The 21,775-nt window shown below is 37.0% G+C and overlaps 1 protein-coding gene and 1 pseudogene across 1 annotated transcript in view; one reads left to right on the top strand and one right to left on the bottom strand.

The window, feature by feature from the left end:
- Positions 1 to 21,775, bottom strand: part of PSME4 (proteasome activator subunit 4) — a 105,195-nt gene that overhangs the window by 55,222 nt on the left and 28,198 nt on the right. Inside the window, exons 4-17 of the mRNA XM_053589913.1 lie at positions 18,273 to 18,317; positions 14,577 to 14,726; positions 13,984 to 14,047; positions 12,490 to 12,564; positions 11,551 to 11,673; positions 8,997 to 9,089; positions 7,627 to 7,892; positions 6,304 to 6,490; positions 5,459 to 5,548; positions 4,645 to 4,709; positions 4,205 to 4,355; positions 2,090 to 2,188; positions 1,817 to 1,886; positions 1,297 to 1,364 (exon numbers count right to left, since the gene is read on the bottom strand). Of these exons, the coding sequence (XP_053445888.1) occupies positions 1,297 to 1,364; positions 1,817 to 1,886; positions 2,090 to 2,188; positions 4,205 to 4,355; positions 4,645 to 4,709; positions 5,459 to 5,548; positions 6,304 to 6,490; positions 7,627 to 7,892; positions 8,997 to 9,089; positions 11,551 to 11,673; positions 12,490 to 12,564; positions 13,984 to 14,047; positions 14,577 to 14,726; positions 18,273 to 18,317 (1,546 nt within the window). The remainder of the gene's footprint in view (positions 1 to 1,296; positions 1,365 to 1,816; positions 1,887 to 2,089; positions 2,189 to 4,204; positions 4,356 to 4,644; positions 4,710 to 5,458; positions 5,549 to 6,303; positions 6,491 to 7,626; positions 7,893 to 8,996; positions 9,090 to 11,550; positions 11,674 to 12,489; positions 12,565 to 13,983; positions 14,048 to 14,576; positions 14,727 to 18,272; positions 18,318 to 21,775) is intronic.
- Positions 3,237 to 3,582, top strand: LOC128583358 (mitochondrial import inner membrane translocase subunit TIM14-like; annotated as a pseudogene).

Raw genomic sequence — 21,775 nt, forward strand, 5'->3', positions numbered from 1 at the left:
AAAAGATCAAGTATCAGTAATTAAGGCAAAGTTCAATATTCTCCCACTAACGTACCCTAAAATAATGCTTCTTTAAATAACTTTAATTCATTTTAGGGCTGTCACTTTAACTTTATTCTAATAATTAATCTTTTTAAATCAAAACATACTTTCTTGCCAGAACCTATTCCCTATGAATTCATGGTGTAATAAACATGTCAAGCTTTGTCACATTCAATGGAAGGGCCCCTGAGCTGCTGGAATCTTTTCCCTAATGAATTCATGGCATAATAGGTGTAAAAGGCTACTGTAAAAACAAAAACAAAAAACAAAATCAAACACACTTTCTGAGCTTAGGCCTTCAGGTACCATGTTAACATCCCTTTCAAAAGAGTCTATTTACTTAAAGAGACAAACTCAATTAAATTTCTGAACTAATTCATAAAGTTATGTTTCATTTTTCTTTTTTTTGAGACAGAGTCTCATTGGGTCACCTCAGACAAAGTGCCATGGCCACAGTGCCATGGCGTAATAGCTCACAGCAACGTCAAACTCTTGGGCTCAAGAGCTCCTCTTGCCTCAGCCTCCTGAGTAGCTGGGACTACAAGCACCTACAGGCGCCCAGCACAATGCCTGACTAGTTTTTCTATTTTAGTAGAGATGAGTGAAGTCTCAACTCTTGCTCAGGCTGGACTTGCCTGAGCTCCCGCAATCCACCTGCCTCGGCCTCCCAGAGTGCTGCCTGGCCTAGTTACGTATGACTGATGGCCAAGTTTAAAATGTAGAGGAAAAAAATTCTCAAATCTGATAAAACTTTTTAGTGAGTCACCTATATTAGAAGTAATCTGTAAAAACTCAAAGGGGTGGCGCCTGTGGCTCAGTGAGTAGGGCACTGGCCCCATATACCGAGGGTGGTAGGTTCAAACCCGCCCCAGCCAAACTGCAACAAAAAAAATAGCCGGGTACTGTGGCAGGGGCCTTTAGTCTCAGCTATTTGGGAGGCTGAGGCAAGAGAATCACCTAAGCCCAAGAGCTAGAGGTTGCTGTGAGCTGTGACGCCATGCACTCTACCGAGGGTGACAAAGTGAGACACTATCTCCTAAAAAAAACAACAGATTATGGTAATTAATAATTTACTGTACTTCTTGGACAGAGAATATGCGATATTCTGACTTTCTCTGGACACATCAAGAAATTTTAAAAACTTCTTTCTGACTTTTCAGTACATTTTAATGTCAATTTGTCAGAAAGGTCTAAATCCTAAACGCAAGCCAACATTTTCAGAGTAATATTTTCTTATTCCAAAGAGTACAATACCTCTGACAAAAGTTGAAGATTCCACAGTAATTCTTTGTCTAGCTCTTCTTCATTCAATACGTCATCATCTAAAAACAGCAAAACAGTAGCAGGGGAAAAAAATTACACATTCGACTAAACACATCATTTTTTAATATTTCTAATGCTGCAGAAAGTCTGTTTTAGGAAGACTGATTATTTCTTCTTCATGAAGCCAAACTTGCTCCAAAAGCAAGAAGAAACTCAATTTTTAAGAAAAACAGATCAACCGACGTTTCTATTCCTCTACCTTTCACAAAATAACTGGTATCTTTAAGGTAACATATGAACAGTTATTGTATGAAAATATTAATTTATTAATAATAAAGTAAAATTTCTAAGCTGCTTGCCAACCTGAATATTTTTTGTGCAATGCCTGCCCAAACAGCAAAATTAAAATATTGTACAGCTAAAAGAATCTCTTGTCATTAACAGAATTCTAGAAACCAAGAAAAGATTTTATCAAAAATTGTAAAGACAGAATAATGACCTTAGGACTTACTCATTGTAAGTTGAGTTATAACACTGCAGCAGTGGGGAACAAACAGCTTCAGAGATTCTTCTGGACAACACTGAAAACATATTTGAATAAACATGTTTTTTTGAAAGGCAAATATTAACAGTCACAAAATATACAGTAGCATTATTTACAGTGTCAAATAAAAGCTGTAAGGTTACTGAGAAAATTAAGTATTTCAAGGACAACAAGCAGTTCTGAAATAATTAACCACATAAACTTGTTGGTTGTAGACCATTTGTATCATCATAAACTCACCTTTACAGCAGCACGGCACATATCTGCCACCATGCGACCTGCTACTCTTGTTTCAAATATATGTGAAATAGAAAAATTAAAAACCTTCTGAAGGGCCACCTGTTAAGATAGGGAAGAAATGAAAATGTCTAATAAGCATTTTTTTTTTTTTTTTTAGAAAATTAAACATCTTATGGAACATAAAAGAAAATGATAAATACGTTCAGACTATTCCAAAAATAACCTAGTACAGCCCTAGTACAGAAGAAACTCAAGAAAAATTGAGTTTCTTCAGAGTTATTTATGTACAACTCGTATTTACAAATGGAGGCTCCTCTCATGCTTAGGAGCTTTAGACCTCACTTATGCATTAAACCCTTACAAGCCATTTACGACATTTTTAACACCAACATAAAACATAAAAATGCAAAAATAAATACACTAAATAGATCACAGAAAGAATACTTATTTAAAGATTGCTGATAAAAGAAGGCAGAATGCCTTATTCAACCTTGGCTGGAAACATTCATTAGGTAACTCATTTTCTTTGTCACTATGCTCAAAAGTACTAATTTGAGGGTTACAAATAAGTTGGGGCAAATAGGTAAATTTGCAAATACTAAGGAGCAACTGTACATCTTTTTTAAAGCTTAATATATGGATGGGGGCGGTGCCTGTGGCTCAGTCGGTAAGGCGCTGGCCTCATATACTGAGGTTGGTGGGTTCAAACCCGGCCCCAGCTGAACTGCAACCAAAAAAATAGCCGGGCATTGTGGCAGGCGCCTGTAGTCTTCAGCTACTCGGGAGGCTGAGGCAAGAGAATCGCTTAAGCCCAGGAGTTGGAGGTTGCTGTGAGCTGTATGATGCCATGGCACTCTACCAAGGGCCATAAAGTGAAACTGTCTCTACAAAAAAAAAAAAAAAAAAAGCTTAACATATAGATGGAAAAAAATTTTCCAGCTAGTTTGCGGTTTCTACTGTCCTGTTTCGTAGGGCACCTATGCTTGGGAGGCTTGTGCTTGCTGCCTGCAGCTGCGTCTCTCTCTAATAAAAGTGCCTAGCTAGAGGCTGCGACCTTTTGGCTGGGACAGTATACGCTCCTGGTGGAGGCACTTTTGGCTGGGATGATATGTGCTCCTGGTGGAGGCAGGGGAGCTGAGCTGGAGCCATGCCCAGTACAGCGGTAGCAGCTGGACTAACCAATGTTGCTGCAGGATCTGCAGGCCATTATGTTTTGCAAGCCATGAAGCATATGGAGCCCTAAGTAAAACAAGTTTTTCAAAGCTTACCCAAATCTGCCTTTAGTGGTGGCTATTAACAGAGGTGGCTTTGAATCTCAAAGGACAAAACAGGAAGCAGTAGTAGTACTAGGTATAAACCCTACTGCCAATAAAGGAAAAATAAGAGATGCTCATCAATGAGTTATGCTCTTAAATCCCCCAGACAAAGGAGGATCTCCTTATACAAAAGCCAAAATCAATGAAGCTACAGATATACTAGAAAGGTCGATTTAAAAAAGGAAGTAAAATTTTATGATCAATTTTAAGTTCATATTAGTTTATGTGTTTGAATGCCAACTTTTTTTTTTTAGGCAGTCTCCCTTTTCGGTAGAGTGATGTGGCGTCACAGCTCACAGCAACCTCAAACTCTTGGGCTCAAGTGATTCTCTTTTCTCAGCCTCCTGAGTAGCTGGGACTATAGACGCCTGCCACAACACTCAGCTATTTTTTAGAGACGGGGTCTGTCTCACTCTTAATCAGGCTGGTCTTGAACTCATGAGCTCAGACAATCCTCCCACCTTGTCCTCCCAAGTGCTGAGATTACAGGCGTGAACCACTGCGCTTGGCCCGAGTGCCAACGTTTTAATAATAAAATGCCTCAGAGTTTCCATTTTAAAATGATTTACCATAAGCTAAAAAAATATGGATAGAAAAGATAAACTGGCATGATATACACACATAAAGTAACTTGAAGTTCAATTTTTTTTTTTTTTTTTTTGCAGTTTTTGGCTGGGGCTGGGTTGAAACCCACCACCTCCGGCATATGGGGCTGGCGCCCTACCCCTTTTAGCCACAGGCAAGACATCAAATACAACTAAAAAACTAGAAGTTTACTATTTTGCAGCAATGCTCTTACCATAAATATTTCTTTGGAACATTGGGTGAGAATTGTACTAAATGTAGAAGATAGACCTAATTCGACCAAACTTTCCAAGTGAGTCATTTTCTCAGTTTCTGTCTCTTCCCTTGTTTGCTCCAATGTACTACTTTCTATGAGTCCAAAGCATCTAAATAAACCAAAAAAAGCATAATTTAGCAATTAAAAACCAGCTTAACATCTTTATTTTTTTTTTCCTTTTTGGTGGTGGTGATTAGATTAAGTCCCTACTATCTTGACAATTCAAGTAATAACCACTCAATTTGTACATGGCTCACAAATCATTTATCTTTTTGTAACTTCAGAAAGAGCCCTAATAGCTAAATAAAGGTTACAATGCAGAGAGAAACTAAGGTTCTGGGATGTGACAGTCTTTTTCTAGAATATCAGCTAAGGCTGGGTCTGGGCTAGAAGCTTACCTGTCCATGAACTGTAAGACGAAATCCTCAAATTCAGCCGTGGCAGAACACAGTTCTCGTTCCACCTGTAACATCCCGATGAGAAGAAAAATTACAAATAACCTTCGGTTTTTTCGTTGAACTAACAAACTCAATTATTGCCTGCCAAATAGATCTAACAGTAAATTATTATATTGGGTACTGTGAGAAACAGTGCTATCATCATACATGTATTATCAATTTAGAACAACTCAATCTACTACTTTCTATGAATGAAAATAAGAAATAATTAACATATTTATAAGGGCCAACACATAAGTCAAGCAGCATCTTTATGGTAAGTTATAGTTCTCAAACTGCTGGTGTAAATGTAATGGATAGTCTCTGATTACGTGAATATCCAAGTAACACAGTCAAGCAACAACGTGGTTGGTATAAAGAAAAGAGCTCTGAAAGACTAAGACAGTAATGAGGAGAGTATCTCTTCATTAGATGCTAATCTCCTAGACAGATTTGTTACTAATATAGGTGATAGAAAAATAAAATACCATGACTTTTCCTCAACAAAACATTGAAAAGTGACAGAAAATTTAAAAATACCTCCAGATGTTGATTAGGTAACATCTAAAAAGGGCCTATTTTTGACCCACCTCCTATATTGGGTGCTCTGAAGGCTATCTTGCCAATGATGACCTGGCCCTTTATCATACTTTTCTAGTCACAAAATAGAAATTTTATGTTATAAAGCCTATCTAAAGTTGTTTGTAAACTATCAAATATTACTATGCATATGCACTAAGAATTAGAAACTGGTTAACCCAGAAAACATCCTTACTTCTGTGAGGTCATTTCTTTCTTGCAGCACAGATGAACAATCTACTAAAGGCACCAGAGTAGAAAATGTTGCTATAAACTGGAATGTGATCTATGGGAAGATGCAAAGTATTTTCAACATTAGTTATATAATTCTAATTTGGAAATACAAATATACCGTAAATGATAAGAAATTATCCACATAAATTGTCTTAAGGGAGGTCTCATAACTATTTTTCTGGACATTCTTCACTTAAAACTGAACATAGTTTCCTCATAATTGACTGGCTCTTACTTTTGAAATGATGATACACTAAATTTGTTTTTATACGGATATTTCTTAGGTTCAAGCAAAATTTCTGACACTGGGAAATTATTTGCCCCCCACCTAAAAAAGTCACATTAACTAAGCATAAATAAAAAATGCTAATGCAGAAGCTAGAGACCAGAGAAAAAGAAGACGAGCAAAGTGGTAAATCAGAATAAGTGTCTATCAGAATACCAATCAATTATTCGTAACTTTCATCCTTGTCATCAGTGTAGATGGGAGAAGTATAAGGATCATATACACTATGATTTTTAATATCCCTGTTTAAGAAAAATAATAAATATATCATAAGCTTTAAAACATCATACAGTCATTAAATGCATATAGATTATGGCCAATTTCTTACAAAGGAAGGTGCTATATATAATATCTGTCTACATATTTAAAACTTAGGCATCTTAGATGCTTAGATTGCTGTTACCATTAAAAGATTTTACACTGAACTATTAATATTTTCTAAAAAGATATCTGAAAAGAAATTCAAAAATGTCCATTTACAAAATTATAACTTAATTTTTTTGTTAGATCAATATGCTCACCATGCATTTGCTGAAGTCATTCGGGTCCACCCCAGGCAATGCTCTCATCAACAGAGGCAGCATGTGCGTTGGACCTTCAGGAAACCACCTGCCCCCTGACACCAAACTGCGGGCTACTCCAATTACACAGCTTAACGTAGCTGTGAGCTGGTGAGGTTCTGTTAATGTCTCCAGTGCAGGATACGTTCTACAATTTGAAAAACAGAATTTTAAAAGTTTCTATCCCAGTTAAACATAATACAATAATACACTAAATATAATAAATTCATAAATACATTTTGACTTAAAGGCTTACAGTCAGCAGAATACTTAAAGAGTGAAAATCTGCTAACAAACTTAACAGAATTATGGAAACCCTCCCAATCTGCAGTTTCCCTTTCCATAGTTTCAGTTACTGGAGTTCTACCATGATCTGAAAATATTACAGCATTTTGAGAGAGAAAGAGACCGCCCTTCACATAAGATTGCTGAAGTTGCTGTGAGCTATGATGCTACAGCACTCTATCAGGGTGACAAAGTGAGATGCTCTCAAAAAAAAAAATAATAGTAAAGAGACATTTAGAGATAGATCATAATGCTCAAATTCAGAAAGCAGAGGAAGGGGAGGCATCACAAAAGGCTCAAGGAATAAGCTCTTAAACACGTAAATAGTTAGGAGTAGCTTGCTCTCAGTAAACATACCATGCCTGTATGAGTGCAGTGCACTGGTGAGTAGAGAGCTATTTTCGTTACTATTCAACATAAAAAACAAAAATAGGCAGCGCCTTTGGCTCAAAGGAGTAGGGTGCTGGCCCTATGTGCCGGAGGTGGCGGGTTCAAATCCAGCCCCGGCCAAAACTGCAAACAAAAACCAAAAATGAATACGAAAAAATTTGCACTGTAAAAATATACCAAGATTATACATAAAAGTAATAATGAAATTTTCTTCTATATCACTGATTCTAAGAAATAATGGAAAACAAATTCACTTTAACTTCCATGTTCTCAATACTACGTGACACTTACATTTAGATTTTTTAAAAAGCCTAGCCAAATCTTAATTTATGAGCAACCAATTGGGCAACTAAAATATGCATATATTCTAAAATACTTATGCTATTCATTTCATTTCAATTTCCTTTTTCTCTCTTACAAATCTTTATCAAGTTACCAACCATTATGTTAAAATGTCTTCCATGTCCTCTGGAACAGGAGTAAGTACCAAAAAAGCACATCAGAAGCCAAAGCCAAGAAAAGAGAAGCAAGTAGAACAGAAGCGAGGGAACAGGTAACAAGAACAACTTAGCTATGGCTAAGGCTTCCACAGAACAAACATGCACTCACCTTTCAAGCACAGGGGGTATTACTAACTCAGGTCTCATGAGTGCAAGATTCTGCAGAGCCTGGGCTGCTTCTAGACTACCAGTTTTGCTAAACATAGCCAAGAGAACAGGCTGAATAATGCATTGTACAAAGTCTGTAACATCTTGATCAGTAAGCTTATGGCTATCAGGCACAGGAGTTAACCAAGAGGGTTTCTTGTATCTTTCACGATGCAATCTTCTAACAACACTGTTTGGCAACCGCTGAAGTAGTTTCATTAACTTGTTCTGGGGACAAAGAAGCAAAAAAAAAAAAGTTCTTAAGTAGGTTCTACTTTCCCACATAGATACTCATGGGTCCTCTCTATCGTCTCAAGATAATATTTTTAAAATAACAGGTTTTTAGGGCTAAGCTGCTGTTTAAAAACAATAATTTTATATATTATTGTGTAATATATATTATTATAAAATTAAAATAACAGCTTTTATTATCTAATTATAAAGACCTGCATGGCATAATTAGACACAATTCTTATCTATTATTCACAATAATTAATGAGTTTCAAATTCTAGCTTTAAAAGAATTTCTAAATTTTACATTATACTAAAAGCCATTTAAACTGGGCAATTTAGTAACAGCAGAAACTGACACAATAGAACTGAAAAGACAGGCTCGGTGCCCGTAGTTCACACCAGCCTGTAGACCACCAGCCACATATAGGGCTGGTGGTTTGAACTTGACCCACGCCTGCTAAAAAACGACAACTACAACAAAAAAATAACCTCTCTCTTATTAATCTACTTAAAAAAAAAAAAAAACTAAAAAACTAAAAAGACAGTTTCGTGGTGCTTTTTTTTTCTTGAGAGAGAGTCTCAACTTTGTCACCCTCAGTAGAGTGCCGTGGCCTCATAGCTCACAGCAACATCAAACTTTTGGGCTCAAGCAATCCCCTTGTCTTCAGCCTTCCAAGGAGCTAAGACCACAGGCATCCGCCACAACGCCCAGCTATTTTTAGAGCCAGGGTCTCACTCTTGCTCAGGCTGGTCTCCAACTCAAGAGCTCAGGCGATCCACCCACCTCGGCCTCCCAGAGTGTGAGGATTACAGGTGTGAGCCACGGCGCCTGGCCTAGCTCCATGCTTTTGTGGCATTTCTGTTTACCATTTTGTTGCCAGATTGTGACACTTTATCTTGAGTTAGCACATGAGCATTGTCTTACTTTATTTCTGTATGTTCTAGAACACAATAACTTAATTTGAATGCATTCACTTACATATAGCTAAAGCTAAGAAAGCCATAAAAAGGTATTATAGATAACAAAATAGGCAACAGTTAAGTCTGACCTTATCTGTAAAAATTTCAAACCCTACAGTGCAAAATGAACATACTCACCAGCCAGCGCCCATTGTTTGAAGGATGGTAAAAAGATGTGATGCTGTTAAACAAACCAGCTAGGTGTTTTTGCACTAGCTTACTTGGTCCACCCTGTCCAGATAAAAGAGTGAAAATGTCAATACTCACACATACTGTAACAATGAAGGAGTCAACAGGCCTAAGCCTACATTATATATAAATCTCTATTGTGGTTCATATTTATCCTGCTGACAAAAATCCAGTTCTAACTCTAAAGGACAGTCAAAAACAATTCCCTGAACAGCTTTACGAAAATCAATTCAAAATATTCTTTTACTAAAAGGGCAATTTACTTAAACCAAATTAGAAAATTGAAAAGATATCTTAGGTCACACTTTATGGGGGCAGGACATGATTGCAAGAGGGACTTTACCTAGCAATTGCAATCAGTGTAACTGGCTTATTGTACCCTCAATGAATCCCCAACAATAAAAAAAAAAAGAAAAAAAAAAAAGAAAAGATATCTTAGGATAACAGTATATTTTACCATTCTATAGTCAAGTAACATAGGTAGTAACATTTATCACTAAGATTACCATCTTAAAATAACCAAGAATGGTAATATCAGCCAAAAGCATTCTTTAAATGACCCAGTAAGTGAATTAATTTCTCATTGTATGAAATGGACAGAGAAGATTTTCATAAATGCATTCAAATATTAATATTTTATGATTACTTCTGTTTAAAATGATTAAATGTGCTATATATGACCATATTTTGACTCAAAAGAAAAATATTTTTATTTCTTGATCTATTGCCAAAACAAACAAACAAAACAACCAACCAAACAACAACTACATAACCTGGGAGAAAAAAGAGGAAAAAAGCTAGTTTTTCATCTTATCAAGTTGAACGGCCCTGGGATAAAGGACTACAACTTGGCCTCAAAACCTCCTATCTGTCTCATGATGATCTTCTTTCAAGAAACAGCAGATACCTAAGATAAAATGTCAAATTACATCAGGAACATGCCTTCCTGCTGAAATGAAATCCACTTACGTGTTTCCCAGTCTAGTAACTATCATTGAATAGGGTTAACGGCTCTGAGATGACACTAATTCCATAACAAAATATTCACAAAGTTTTCAGAACCCCAACATAATAATCAGCACTATTTATTTTTGTTGTATTTTCACATTTAACATAAAATGAAGCTGCCAATGAGAACTGTGTGGAAAAGGAGAGCAAGGCTAACTCAGATAAGGCTGACATTAATCACTATCCAATTTTATAGCCCATAAAAAAATCAATTTTAACTCACTGTATACGTAAGATAATTAACATCCAAATGTTTTTGCTCTTATTGGATATTAGCGAATAATAGGATTTCTCTCTGTTTAATGAGATGGCAAAAACCAGGGGAGCTTGAATTTCTTTTGTTTTACCTTTCGATGACATTTAAGAGATAAACTTCTAACAACTGCTCTGTCTTTTCCACATAAATATACCAAAGTCAAACACAGTATAATGATTCGGGAAGGAGGAGACAGTGGTAGAAGTAATACATGAATGACAAGCCAGAAAGTCATAAGGTTGTTCTAATATTCCTTTCTGAGAGACAGCATCAAAATCTAGGCTTTGGGGTATATTTTAAATTTTCCTTCAATGATGTCAATAAAATAATCCTTCATATTTCTCTCTTCATCAAGATTAGTTGGTTAATAATCTTTGTGCTTACTATATTTATGTAAACATTAACAGTAAATGAGAATAGAGTGTCTGAGCATATTCAAAACCTTCCTGCTCTATAAAAATGTTACAGCTCAGTGCCTGTAGCTCAGCAGCTAGAGCGCCGGCCACATACATCACGGCTGGCAGGTTCGAACCCAGTCCAGGCCTGCCAAACAACGACAACTACAAAAAAAAAAAAAAATAGCCAGGTGTTGTGGCAGGCGCCTGTAGTCCCAGCTACTTGGGAGGCTGAGGCAAGAGAACTGCTTAAGCCCAAGAGTTTAAGGTTGCTTTGTGAGCTGTGACACCACGGCACTCTATCCAGGGTGAAATAGTGAGACTCTGCCTCAAAAAAAAAAAAAAAAAAAAAAAAAAAAAGGGCAGCGCCTGTGGCTCAGTGGGTAGGGTGCCGGCCCCATATACCAAGGGTGGCGGGTTCAAACCCAGACCCGGCCAAACTGCAACAAAAAAACAGCCGGGCTTTGTGGTGCATGCCTGTAGTCCCAGCTACTCAGGAGGCTGAGGCAATAGAATGGCCTAAGTCCAGGAGTTGAAGGTTGCTGTGAGCTATGACGCCACTGCACTCTACCAAGGGCCATAAAGTGAGACTCTGTCTCTACCAAAAAAAAAAGTTAAAGACATTCTGAATCCTTTAAAACTCAATTTTACTGGTTAGGGAGCTTTACAAATGTTATGACTACATTCCTAATCTGATAAACACGAGCTTACTAAATCAGATCATATCTAAGAATCACGTCACCAACTAAGCTACTAATAAGGAACTATAATTATTCAGAATTTTTGTTAAGGTTAACACAAAATAGAGGTGACTTATATAAAACAAATATAATGTATTACAAACCATCATGGCAGTGATCCATATTACAGCATGTCCTATATCATAAGCATTTGTTAAAAATCTTGGAACTAACACTTGACTGCTTCCCACTGGCAGATTCAAGCTTCTCAGAATTCTTGTAAATATCTTTAAAAAGAAAAAAAGAATTAAGAATAAATATTTACAGGTATCAAAATAATTCTTTTTGTTTCTTCGGTTTGTTTTTCAAAATAAATCTTTGAATAACTTGCTAAATATATATTAGTGTTATAAACCATAGTCAAGAATGTTTAAGCAAAATTACATACTGTTTAGTAACTTGCTCTATTCTTTTAAAATTACATGTAAATATCAATAGAGGATACACTGTCTGAGGTCACAAGCACATGGATATGTACCCCCCCCCCGCCAAAAATCAAGATAAAGGAGACATTTATAGTTAAACATAAAAAGGCAAAATATAGATCCTGTGGTTAAATGTGAAATATTCTGACTTCTTTCTACTCCTTAAATACACATAAATCCTTTATCCTATGCTCCTATTCCATGCCTAGGACGCATAATAGCACCAACCTAGATGCTATTGTAATATATAAGGTAATCTACAAAGTGGACAACACTGTAGAGTGGCAATGAAATACAATACACAGCATTTGCTGGAAGATATGAATATAAGACCCCCTTAATAAATAATGTACTTAGTACTTTCCAAATTACTCACTCTGAAAATTATAGCTCATATCCTGCGTAGATAAGACAAAACCCCAACGCTTAAGACAGCTTGTTATGTTCCAATTACCTTTTGAAAATAATCTATCCCTATAAATTATACATTTGTCTACATGTGTGTGTTTCCTAATGGTCCAGAAATATTTTATGTGGTATTAGCATGCAAAATACTTCTTCTTTATGACAAAGTTGATGTCAGTGCTATTGTACATATGTTCAAATATTCTTAATTACCTTTGGTACATATGGATCCCAATCTATGTACCCTATATTATCTGTAGCCAATCGGGCAAAGAGATTTACTAGTTGCTGAAAGTAAACAAAAAAAGACAAAAGTGAATACAATTGTTGTTTTTAAGTCAGAGTCATGCTCCTTACCCATTTGTTCTTTTCAGCTATCACTGTATAACTTAACACATAGTTTATGACTTCATTTTTTGTTAATTTCCAAATTTAAGTTCTGATTCATGTCACCCGTTAAAAATCAAGTACAGCTAAGACTGTGCTAATAACATTAAAGATAAAATCTAAGTGAATGTTCAAATTCATCTAAAAGCCTATGTTTTTGGTTATTTTTAGCTCACTCGTAAGGAAGATAGAAGAACTAAATTCTAACTGGAATTATAGGGCGGCGCCTAGGGCTCAAAGGAGTAGGGAGCCGGCCCCATATACCGGAGGTGGTGGTTTCAAACACAGCCCCAGCCAGAAACTCAAATTGGAATTATATTGTAATAGATAGATTTTATTTATTTATTTATTTATTTTTTGAGACAGAGTCTCACTTTGTCACCCTTGGTAGAGTACCGTGGAGTCATAGCTCACAGCAACCTCCAACTCCTGGGCTTAGGCGATTCTCTTGCCTCAGCCTCCCAAGTAGCTGGAACTATAGGCACCTGCCACAATTTTTTGTTGCAGTTTGGCCGGGTCCAGGTTCAAACCCACACCCTCAGGATATGGGGCTGGTGTCCTACCCACTGAACCACAGGTGCCGCCCTGTAGTAGATAAACGGCCCCCCAAAGATGCTCATATGCTAAACCCAGAAACTTGTGAATGTTACTACATGACTATGGGGGTTTTGAAAATGAGACTTAGTCAAAAATCAAGATGAGAAGATCATGCTGTTTAATCTGGGTGAGCCCAATGTAACCACCAGTTCCCTTACAGGGGGTTAGAAGAACAGGAGAGAGTCAGAGTCAGAGCAGGAGATGGGACTATAGAAGCAGAGCTAGAATGATACGTATGTATGAGAGGTCTTCACAAATTCCTGGAAAATGTGTAGTATGAAAAAAATGCATGGATTAAAAATTTTTTACACCAAAATAAACTCATACTAACTTGCTAAAAAAAAATCAACTGCAGCTGAAAGGCGTCTATAAAGTAAAATGACAAAGCATCATCCTTAATACGGATATAAAAGGAAATTTGAATCCAATAAATAGGCAGAAACATCCACTGTGGGTGCAGCACCATGCGAGGGTAGCTACCCCCAAAAAACCAAATAGGGTCTAACATTTCATGCATTTCACAATAACATGCTTATATTTCTAAATACTAACAAAATCAAAATAAATACCTGATTTTGTTAAAATACAATGAAGAAAATAAAAGAAAATAAACAGAAGAAATTGATCACAACATTGCCAAAAGACAATTATCAGGAACTTAGATGGTCTATTCATCTCCAAACTAAAAAGTAGAGGACAAAAAAACCAAGAAGGGATACTCACCCCCTCCCATTGTGGGAGATTTTGCACTGAAACCCAAAGGCCAATTAATTCATCAAACCAAAGTCTGAAGAAGAAAAATGTTGTTATGAATAGCAAATGATTACAAAAGTGGTTCAAAGCCAGGTATTCTTTGTATTTTTAAAAATCTATTCTTACTGATAACTACACAACCTAGAAAAAATAATACTGAAAGTTACAAACTTAACAGAACAAACGGGTATTTCTTGTTGAATATTCCCTTTCCAAATTTATGCTAAAAAATGTGATTTCACTATTAAACTTCTACTTTATTGTTAAATAATTATTGTCGACTCCTCTTTAATAATTATTTACAATTTTTTCCTTCTCCCCTGCCTTTATCCCTTCATCTGTGTTCGTTATTACCTCTCCTCCTTTTCTTTCTCTCCTAATTTCTTAAATTTAAACTTAACTTCAGCTTACAGCTTACATTTAACTGTTTTAGCCTTCACATTACTTCAGGCATAATAAACATAATTGAAATAAGTAAAAATTGTTTTACTTATTTCTTTACTAGTTTTTACATCTTGATTTCCTGCCATAGTCTAGGATTTGTCAAACATGCATATACTTACTTAAAACCTTTATGATGAAGTTCTGGAGGAAGGGAGGTAGGAAGAAATATTTCAAAATAAGTGATGGCCTTTTGCATTGTTACATCAAAAGGGCACATTAACGGCCGCCATTCTTCTAGCATCTCAGCTGTGGCATCTGTTGGAAAATACCTAATAAAAAAGAAGGTTTTCATGTATCTGATAATTGACTAAAAGCTCTTCAAAGAAAGATATGACTAACAAAAAAGAGGGAGGAGGGAAATGGATTCAAAAGACACACGCAACACACTACAAAGTCCATATTAGCCCACAATAAACACATTTTCCTAACACTAAAATAAATATCCCTTTCATTCTTAGAATAAGGTAAATCTTCCTCTTGTCTAAGGGATTTTTTCTAAATGCTAAGATGTTGATAAAACTCAGATAAAATACAGTCACTCAAATCACCTTACAATGTTAAATATGGTTGTTGTTTTACTTGCTTTGAATTATGTAATAGAAATGGAAAAAAAATCCTGCCATATAGAATTCAATTTACATTAAAAAAAGATAATTAGGGCGGCGCCTGTGGCTCAGTGAGTAGAGTGCCGGCCCCATATGCCGAGGGTGGCGGGTTCAAACCCAGCCCCGGCCAAATTGCAACAAAAAAATAGCCGGGCGTTGTGGCAGGCGCCTGTAGTCCCAGCTGCTCGGGAGGCTGAGGCAAGAGAATCGCGTAAGCTCAAGTTAGAGGTTGCTGTGAGCTGTGTGATGCCACGGCACTCTACCTGAGGGCGGTATGTGAGACTCTGTCTCTACAAAAAAAAAAAAAAAAAAAAAAAAGATAATTAGTAAATAAAAAAGAGAAGCAGGAATCTCTAGCCACCTTTGCATAAACAATTTACCCTCTCTCTGGACCAAAGTCCTCCCCCCCCCAAAGACAGGACTGGACCAAATGATCTAGTCCTATGGGAGCGCCAATATTCTGCAATTTTATGGAATGGACAAGAGTGTTCCTGGGGTAGAGGAGATTTATAAATCGAAAGTGCGCACACGCACCCACAAAATGAAGGTAAGCAGATAAGTAGGATATTAAATACACCTTTGGCTCGGCACCTGTAGCTCAAGCAGCTAGGGCACCAGCCACATACACAAGAGCTGGTGAGTTCAAAACCAGCCTGGGCCTGCCAAACAACCAAAAAATAGCCGGGTGTTGTGGCGGGCGCCTGTAGTACCAGTTACTTGGGAGGCTGAAGCAAGAGGCTGGCTTAAGTCCAAGAGTTTGAGGTTGCTGTGAGCTGTGACACTAGGGCACTCTACCCAGGGCGACAGCTTGAGATTCTGTCTCAAAAAAAAAAAAAAAAAAACACCTTTAAGAGGTTTATTTTAATGTTTTTTAACAGGCAGGGTCCCCCTGTGTTGCCCAGACTGAACTCAAACTCCTGGGCCCAAGTGATCCCCCAAACTCAGCTTCCTGAGTTGCTGGGAGTACAGATGCCCATGCACCAAGGTGCCTGGCCTTTAAGAGGTTTAAAATGAGGAACAGCATATGAGAATTTTTTATTCTTCCCAAAGTTAGGAAATTCCTTCAAATACACTTATAGCCAGGCAGGGTGGCTCACGCCTATAATCCTAGCACTCTGGGAGGCCAAGGCAGTGGATTGCCTGAGCTCACAGGTTGGAGACCAGCCCGAGCAAGAGTGAGATCCCGTCTCCAAAAAATAGCCAGACATTGTGGCAGGTTCCTATAATCCCAGCTACTTAGGAGGCTGAGACAAGAGAATCACTTGAGTCCAGGAGTCTGAGGTTGCTGTGAGCTATGATGCCACAGCACTCTACTGAGGGTGACAAAGTGAGACTCTGTCTTAAAAAAAAAACAAAAAACACTTAATAGGTTTAGCCTACACATCACATTATTAATATTAATTCCATTATATCTTCATGTATTTGTGTTAATAAAAATCACACTTCACTACTTCCCATGAAAATCCAATTACATTTCTAGTAACACTTTTGGTGAGTGCATAAAAATTTATGTGTCAGGTTCTGTGAGACTCTGTCTCTAAAAAAAAAATTTTTTTCTGAATCAATTGTTAGTCTAATAATCCAAAATAAAATCTTGGGGTTTATATTGATTAGTAAGAACCAAGAGGTTCCTCAGTGACAATCAAGTGTCCAGTGAAGAAACACAGACTAAGAGGATAGCACAAAATGACACTGCTCATTGGTGGCTTAAGACTCAGGTTAGATCTTAAGCCTCTGAAGAAGGAGATATCTTACATTCGAAAATACATTTGCCCAAGGCTGAGTAGTATAGTAGGTCAGCAATAAGTATCTCATTTATTGACTAACTTATTTATTAAGACTCATATTACAAGTGTATAATAAATATAGCAGGGCTTTTCATTCACTGTATTCATAGCAAATTGTCCTAGAATAGCTCAATAACAAGAAAATAGTCGAATTCCATAAAACTGAACTATTTCCATTCTATCCATATTCATCTTTAATCCTAAGAATATCAAACATTTCGGGCGGCGCCTGTGGCTCAGCGAGTAGGGCGCCGGCCCCACATGCCGAGGGTGGCGGGTTCAAACCCAGCCCCGGTCAAACTGCAACAACAAAAAAAAATAGCCGGGCGTTGTGGCGGGCGCCTGTAGTCCCAGCTACTAGGGAGGCTGAGGCAAGAGAATCGCGGAAGCCCAGGAGTTAGAGGTTGCTGTGAGCCGTGTGACGCCACGGCACTCTACCCGAGGGCGGTACAGTGAGACTCTGTCTCTACAAAAAAAAAAAAAAAAAAAAAGAATATCAAACATTTCAATATTCTGAAAGAAAACATACAGATGGAATAGCTGGAACAGAACTTGGCAGCAACTTAGGAAGGGCCCCTAGAGCTGTCTGTGGTGTGTGCCTTTGATTAATCCTGGCACCTGGTTACCCACCGAGTGTCCCAACTACTTCCACAAGGTTCAGTTGCGGTTCAAGCTGCGACCTCTTTCATCTCTCACCTTGGCTAGTCTTTGTCTTATGCTGACTTAAGCTGTTTCCTCATGGTCTGGATCCATACCTTATTCTTCTAGATTCCCTGCATTCCTCCTTGTTGCCTTCACACCATGGAAAGGCTAGGGCTAAGTCCTGCTCGGCCATTTACTACCTGAATAAACCAAGCATGTGACCTGGCTGTAGCCCAGGCCTGCAAGTGAACCATTCTCTTACCCCAAAGAAAACAAAACATAGTAGAAAAAATATATGGACCATCTCTTGACATTACTCGTATTTTTAATCTGAATAACAATAATACAAGAAAATCTTTCAAATAAAGCAACTATATGGAAATTACGGTATTTTTACTTAATAATGAGTTACTTTAAAATTTTTAAACTTACAAATGAAATCTAAAAAATTTGCTGGGTGCAGTGGCTCATGCTTACAATCCCAGCAAGGTTGAGGCAGGAGGATCAACTTGAGCTCAAGAGTTCAAGTCTCTTGTGAGCTATGGCTGTGCCACTGCACTCCAGCCTGGGCAACAGAGAATGTCTCTAAAAATTTTAAATTAAAGAAAAAAGAGTATCTGAAAAATTAAATTCAAAAGTTTGAAATGATAAGCTGTACTCAATGACTAAATAACACCACCATGTCAGAAAGCATGTATACCTTTAACTTCTTCAAAGCATACTAAAGATGGGCAAGCCCACAGAAACAACAAGAGGCTTTACAAGCTGAGAAGTTACTTACGGTCGGCAGCTCTTCACGAGTGTTTTGAGAACATTTTCTACAGAACTGGGGAGGGGGGAGAAAGCCATTTGATAAATTAGACTGGAATATTTTAAGAACACATCTAATTAAATTAATATTTCTAATGCTCATATATTCAGATAATTATTTTTACACGTAATAACTAATCCTACCCTTTCATAAAGATAGACATTCAAGGATTAACTATATGCGAACTACTTAATCTACTCTTTTGTCTTCATTTTGCTCTCTCTGCTATGAACTAAAGGGAAAGAAACATTACACTGGGAAAAGGACAAATAATTTTCAATCTTTATAAAGGAGGCAACAGGGCGGAGCCTGTGGCTCAGTGAGTAGGGTGCCGACCCCATATACCGAGGGTGGCAGGTTCAAACCCGGCCCCAGCCAAACTGCAACAAAAAAATAGATGGTCATTGTGGCGACCACCTGTAGTCCCAGCTACTCGGGAGACTGAGGCAAGAGAATCACCTAAGCCCAAGAGCTGGAGGTTGCTGTGAGCTGTGATGCCATGGCACTCTACACCCAGGGCAACAAAATGAGATTCTGTCTCCAAAAAAAAACCAAAAACAAACCCCCCCCAAAAAAAAATAAAGGAGGCAACAACAACCATACTTATCAACACGTGAACAAGTATGCTCAGTGGTTTAATATCTCAACAAATAATTTTTACTGAATGCTTTTACATCAAAATACAGCAGTTGGCACACCAAACTCTGGTGTGTTTCTATTAGCAGCTGCCACAAATTAGTTTCCATAATCAATGAGAGTTCTTTAACTCTCCAAGTTATATTACTGCCAGCAACAATCACCAAAAAGAGCCATCTCTTTGATCAGCTACTTAAAAAGTTAGTTAAGTAAAAGATTAAAAACTGTAACTTATTTTGCAGCCTGTAGGTGCCTCAAGTGAATACAGGAGACCAACATGAACTGTTGTGTAGGAATCTATAATCACATCTGTTTTCATGAAAAGGCCAATGTGTGCTGGTTTAAACACATGACCAGAATAGAATAAATTACTAGCTAGACAACAGTCAAAAGAGGTCAAATGCAAATGAAATAAACAAAGGAGCATTAGGCAATTTTCAACTAGAATTTTAAAATATATGTGACAACTTACAGTATGATGTCTACAAATGAAAATAAGACCCTAAAATCTCAAAAAGGAAGGAAGGAAAGGAAAAAAAGAAAAGATAGAAAAGAAAGAAAAATAAATATGGGGGAAAGGGATAATTTTCAGGCAGTGTTTCCACCTGACACTTCCTCCTTAAGCTTCTTGAAATTCTTAAGTCCAGAAGTCTATCCAACTTCTCTGAAAGCTTAAGAACTAATCTGCAAAGAAATTCCAAGGAGTAACACAAAGCAATCTCAGCACAAGTAATCAATATATTATATAACCGACAGAGACAACTATAATCTCATTACTTGGAGCAGTAGGAATCCTCTTTAAATTCAAAACTACTCAGAGAAAAATTAACTGAAGAGGAAACCAAACTACACTCACGAGATGAATTCTAAAATAAAAAAGAAGGCCAGCAGGCCATCATAAAGTATTTTCTCTGATCATCTAAGAGAAGTTCTACCTTTCTTTCTCACAAAAAGGTTAAGCAATTCAGAAACACTGTTTCTAACCTTGCTGGGTAAAAAAAACCCCACAAACTTCTGTCCAACTACATTTAAAGCCTCCTGAAGATCACAGCTGGGATTTTTACTTCTGGGGGCATTTCCAAAGTGGTTATAACAGCTATCTGTTCATACATTTTTCTTTTGTTGCCTATTTATTTATTACTTACAATACTCAATAAACATTTTCTATCAGGGCACCAAAGAACACAGATCTTGGGTCTTCTTTTAGTTTGAATTGAAGAATCTTGTTTACTAACAAATTAATAGAATCGGTAGCCAAGGTTTAAAGACCCATCGGTTTCAAACTAATTATAACTCAATTTAAACGCAGATTATTAAAAAAAAGTAATTCTAAAATGCTAATTTGTCTGTTAATGGAAACAAACAGAAGATACATAATTCTACCAGTCCTTTAAAAGTTTATGTTCTGTCTACGGCCATACCACCCTGAATGTGCCCGATCTCCTCTGATCTCCAAAAAAAGTTTATGTTCTGCTTAACTTTCTATTTATTTCACTGGCAACTTCTTTGAGAGATAATGCTACATAGGAAACCTGTTGTTTTAACTTAGTAACTTCCCTATATCAACAAACTTTCACATTATGGCAGAAATGATTCCAGAAAGCAAGTCATAAAAGGATGCAAAGCTACTTGTGTTCTCCATTTCCCTTCACTCTTCAGAATAGTTAATTATAACACTCCACAGCGTCACTTCACTTATTGGAAGATTAGAGTATGTGGGAATGTGACTTAGTTCATTTAAAAGTCAATTTCAACCCCTCCTTAAATATAAGGTCTGTATCATTGGGTTTATGCTCTTTATTCAGAAAAGGGTACAATCTCTCTAACCTGTGATATCTGTATAGTGACCTTTTGTGATTCTTGTAATCTCTCAAGATGAAGGGAACAATGTTTCTGTTTAAAAATAAAATAAAAGGTTAAGGCTAGATGTTACTAGACTATATTTCAATAATTTTTAGAGGGAGTGAATAATCACTACATACTTTCCAACTGTTGGGGAATTTATCATATTAAAGTGATAACAGTTCAAGACTTTTTTTTTTAATCAAAAGGGACTGACAGAGTGACTAAGCTTTGGGCAGGTTTTCTCATACCCTGTTTCCTCTTAGAAAAGGTACGTTGAAAAAGACATCCACAGTAGAGCATGTAACGTTCACAGTTGGGGCTTATAGTAAGACAGACCTGAATTTGAATACCAGTTCTACTACTTGTACTAGTGTAATAACACAGCTCAGTTTTTCATCAACATGAGTAATAATACCTACCTCTCACAGAGCTGTGAACAAAAAGTAAATAAGATAATGTATAGAATGCAGTTGTGTGGCCCAAAATCAAAGACAATAAATGTTAATTATTATTTCATACTTAGGCAAAATAAACTGTATTTGTAATTTCCCCAACAATTAAAATTTTGTGTTCATCTTGCTTTCACATTGATTTTACTGCCCCTGAGTTGCTTTACTTTAACTTATGATCTAGGAAATCACATCAAAATTGAATAATCCTCCCAAAGCATACCCTATTAGTAAGGGCAGAAAGTGAGTTCTTGTTCCAGTTCTCAGGCTCTTGTTCCAGTTTCAACCAATGACTCTCTGTGAATTTTCTTCTCTGGGCCTCAATTTTCTTATGATGACATTTCTTATAATGACATTAATAAAGTAAATGCCAAATACATAGCAGATAAGCCTGAGGAAAGCCTTAGCTTCTAGTTTCTCCAGTTACTGAGAAAGTGAACTTACATAATCTTGGGAGAGTTATGCCTCCTGCCTCCTTGGCCTTATGTAACTATCAGGACAATATCCACTCCTACCCCACAGAAATGTACAGCCAATGGTATA

The sequence above is a fragment of the Nycticebus coucang genome, chromosome 4, assembly GCF_027406575.1.
Source record: "Nycticebus coucang isolate mNycCou1 chromosome 4, mNycCou1.pri, whole genome shotgun sequence".
Taxonomy (NCBI): domain Eukaryota; kingdom Metazoa; phylum Chordata; class Mammalia; order Primates; family Lorisidae; genus Nycticebus; species Nycticebus coucang.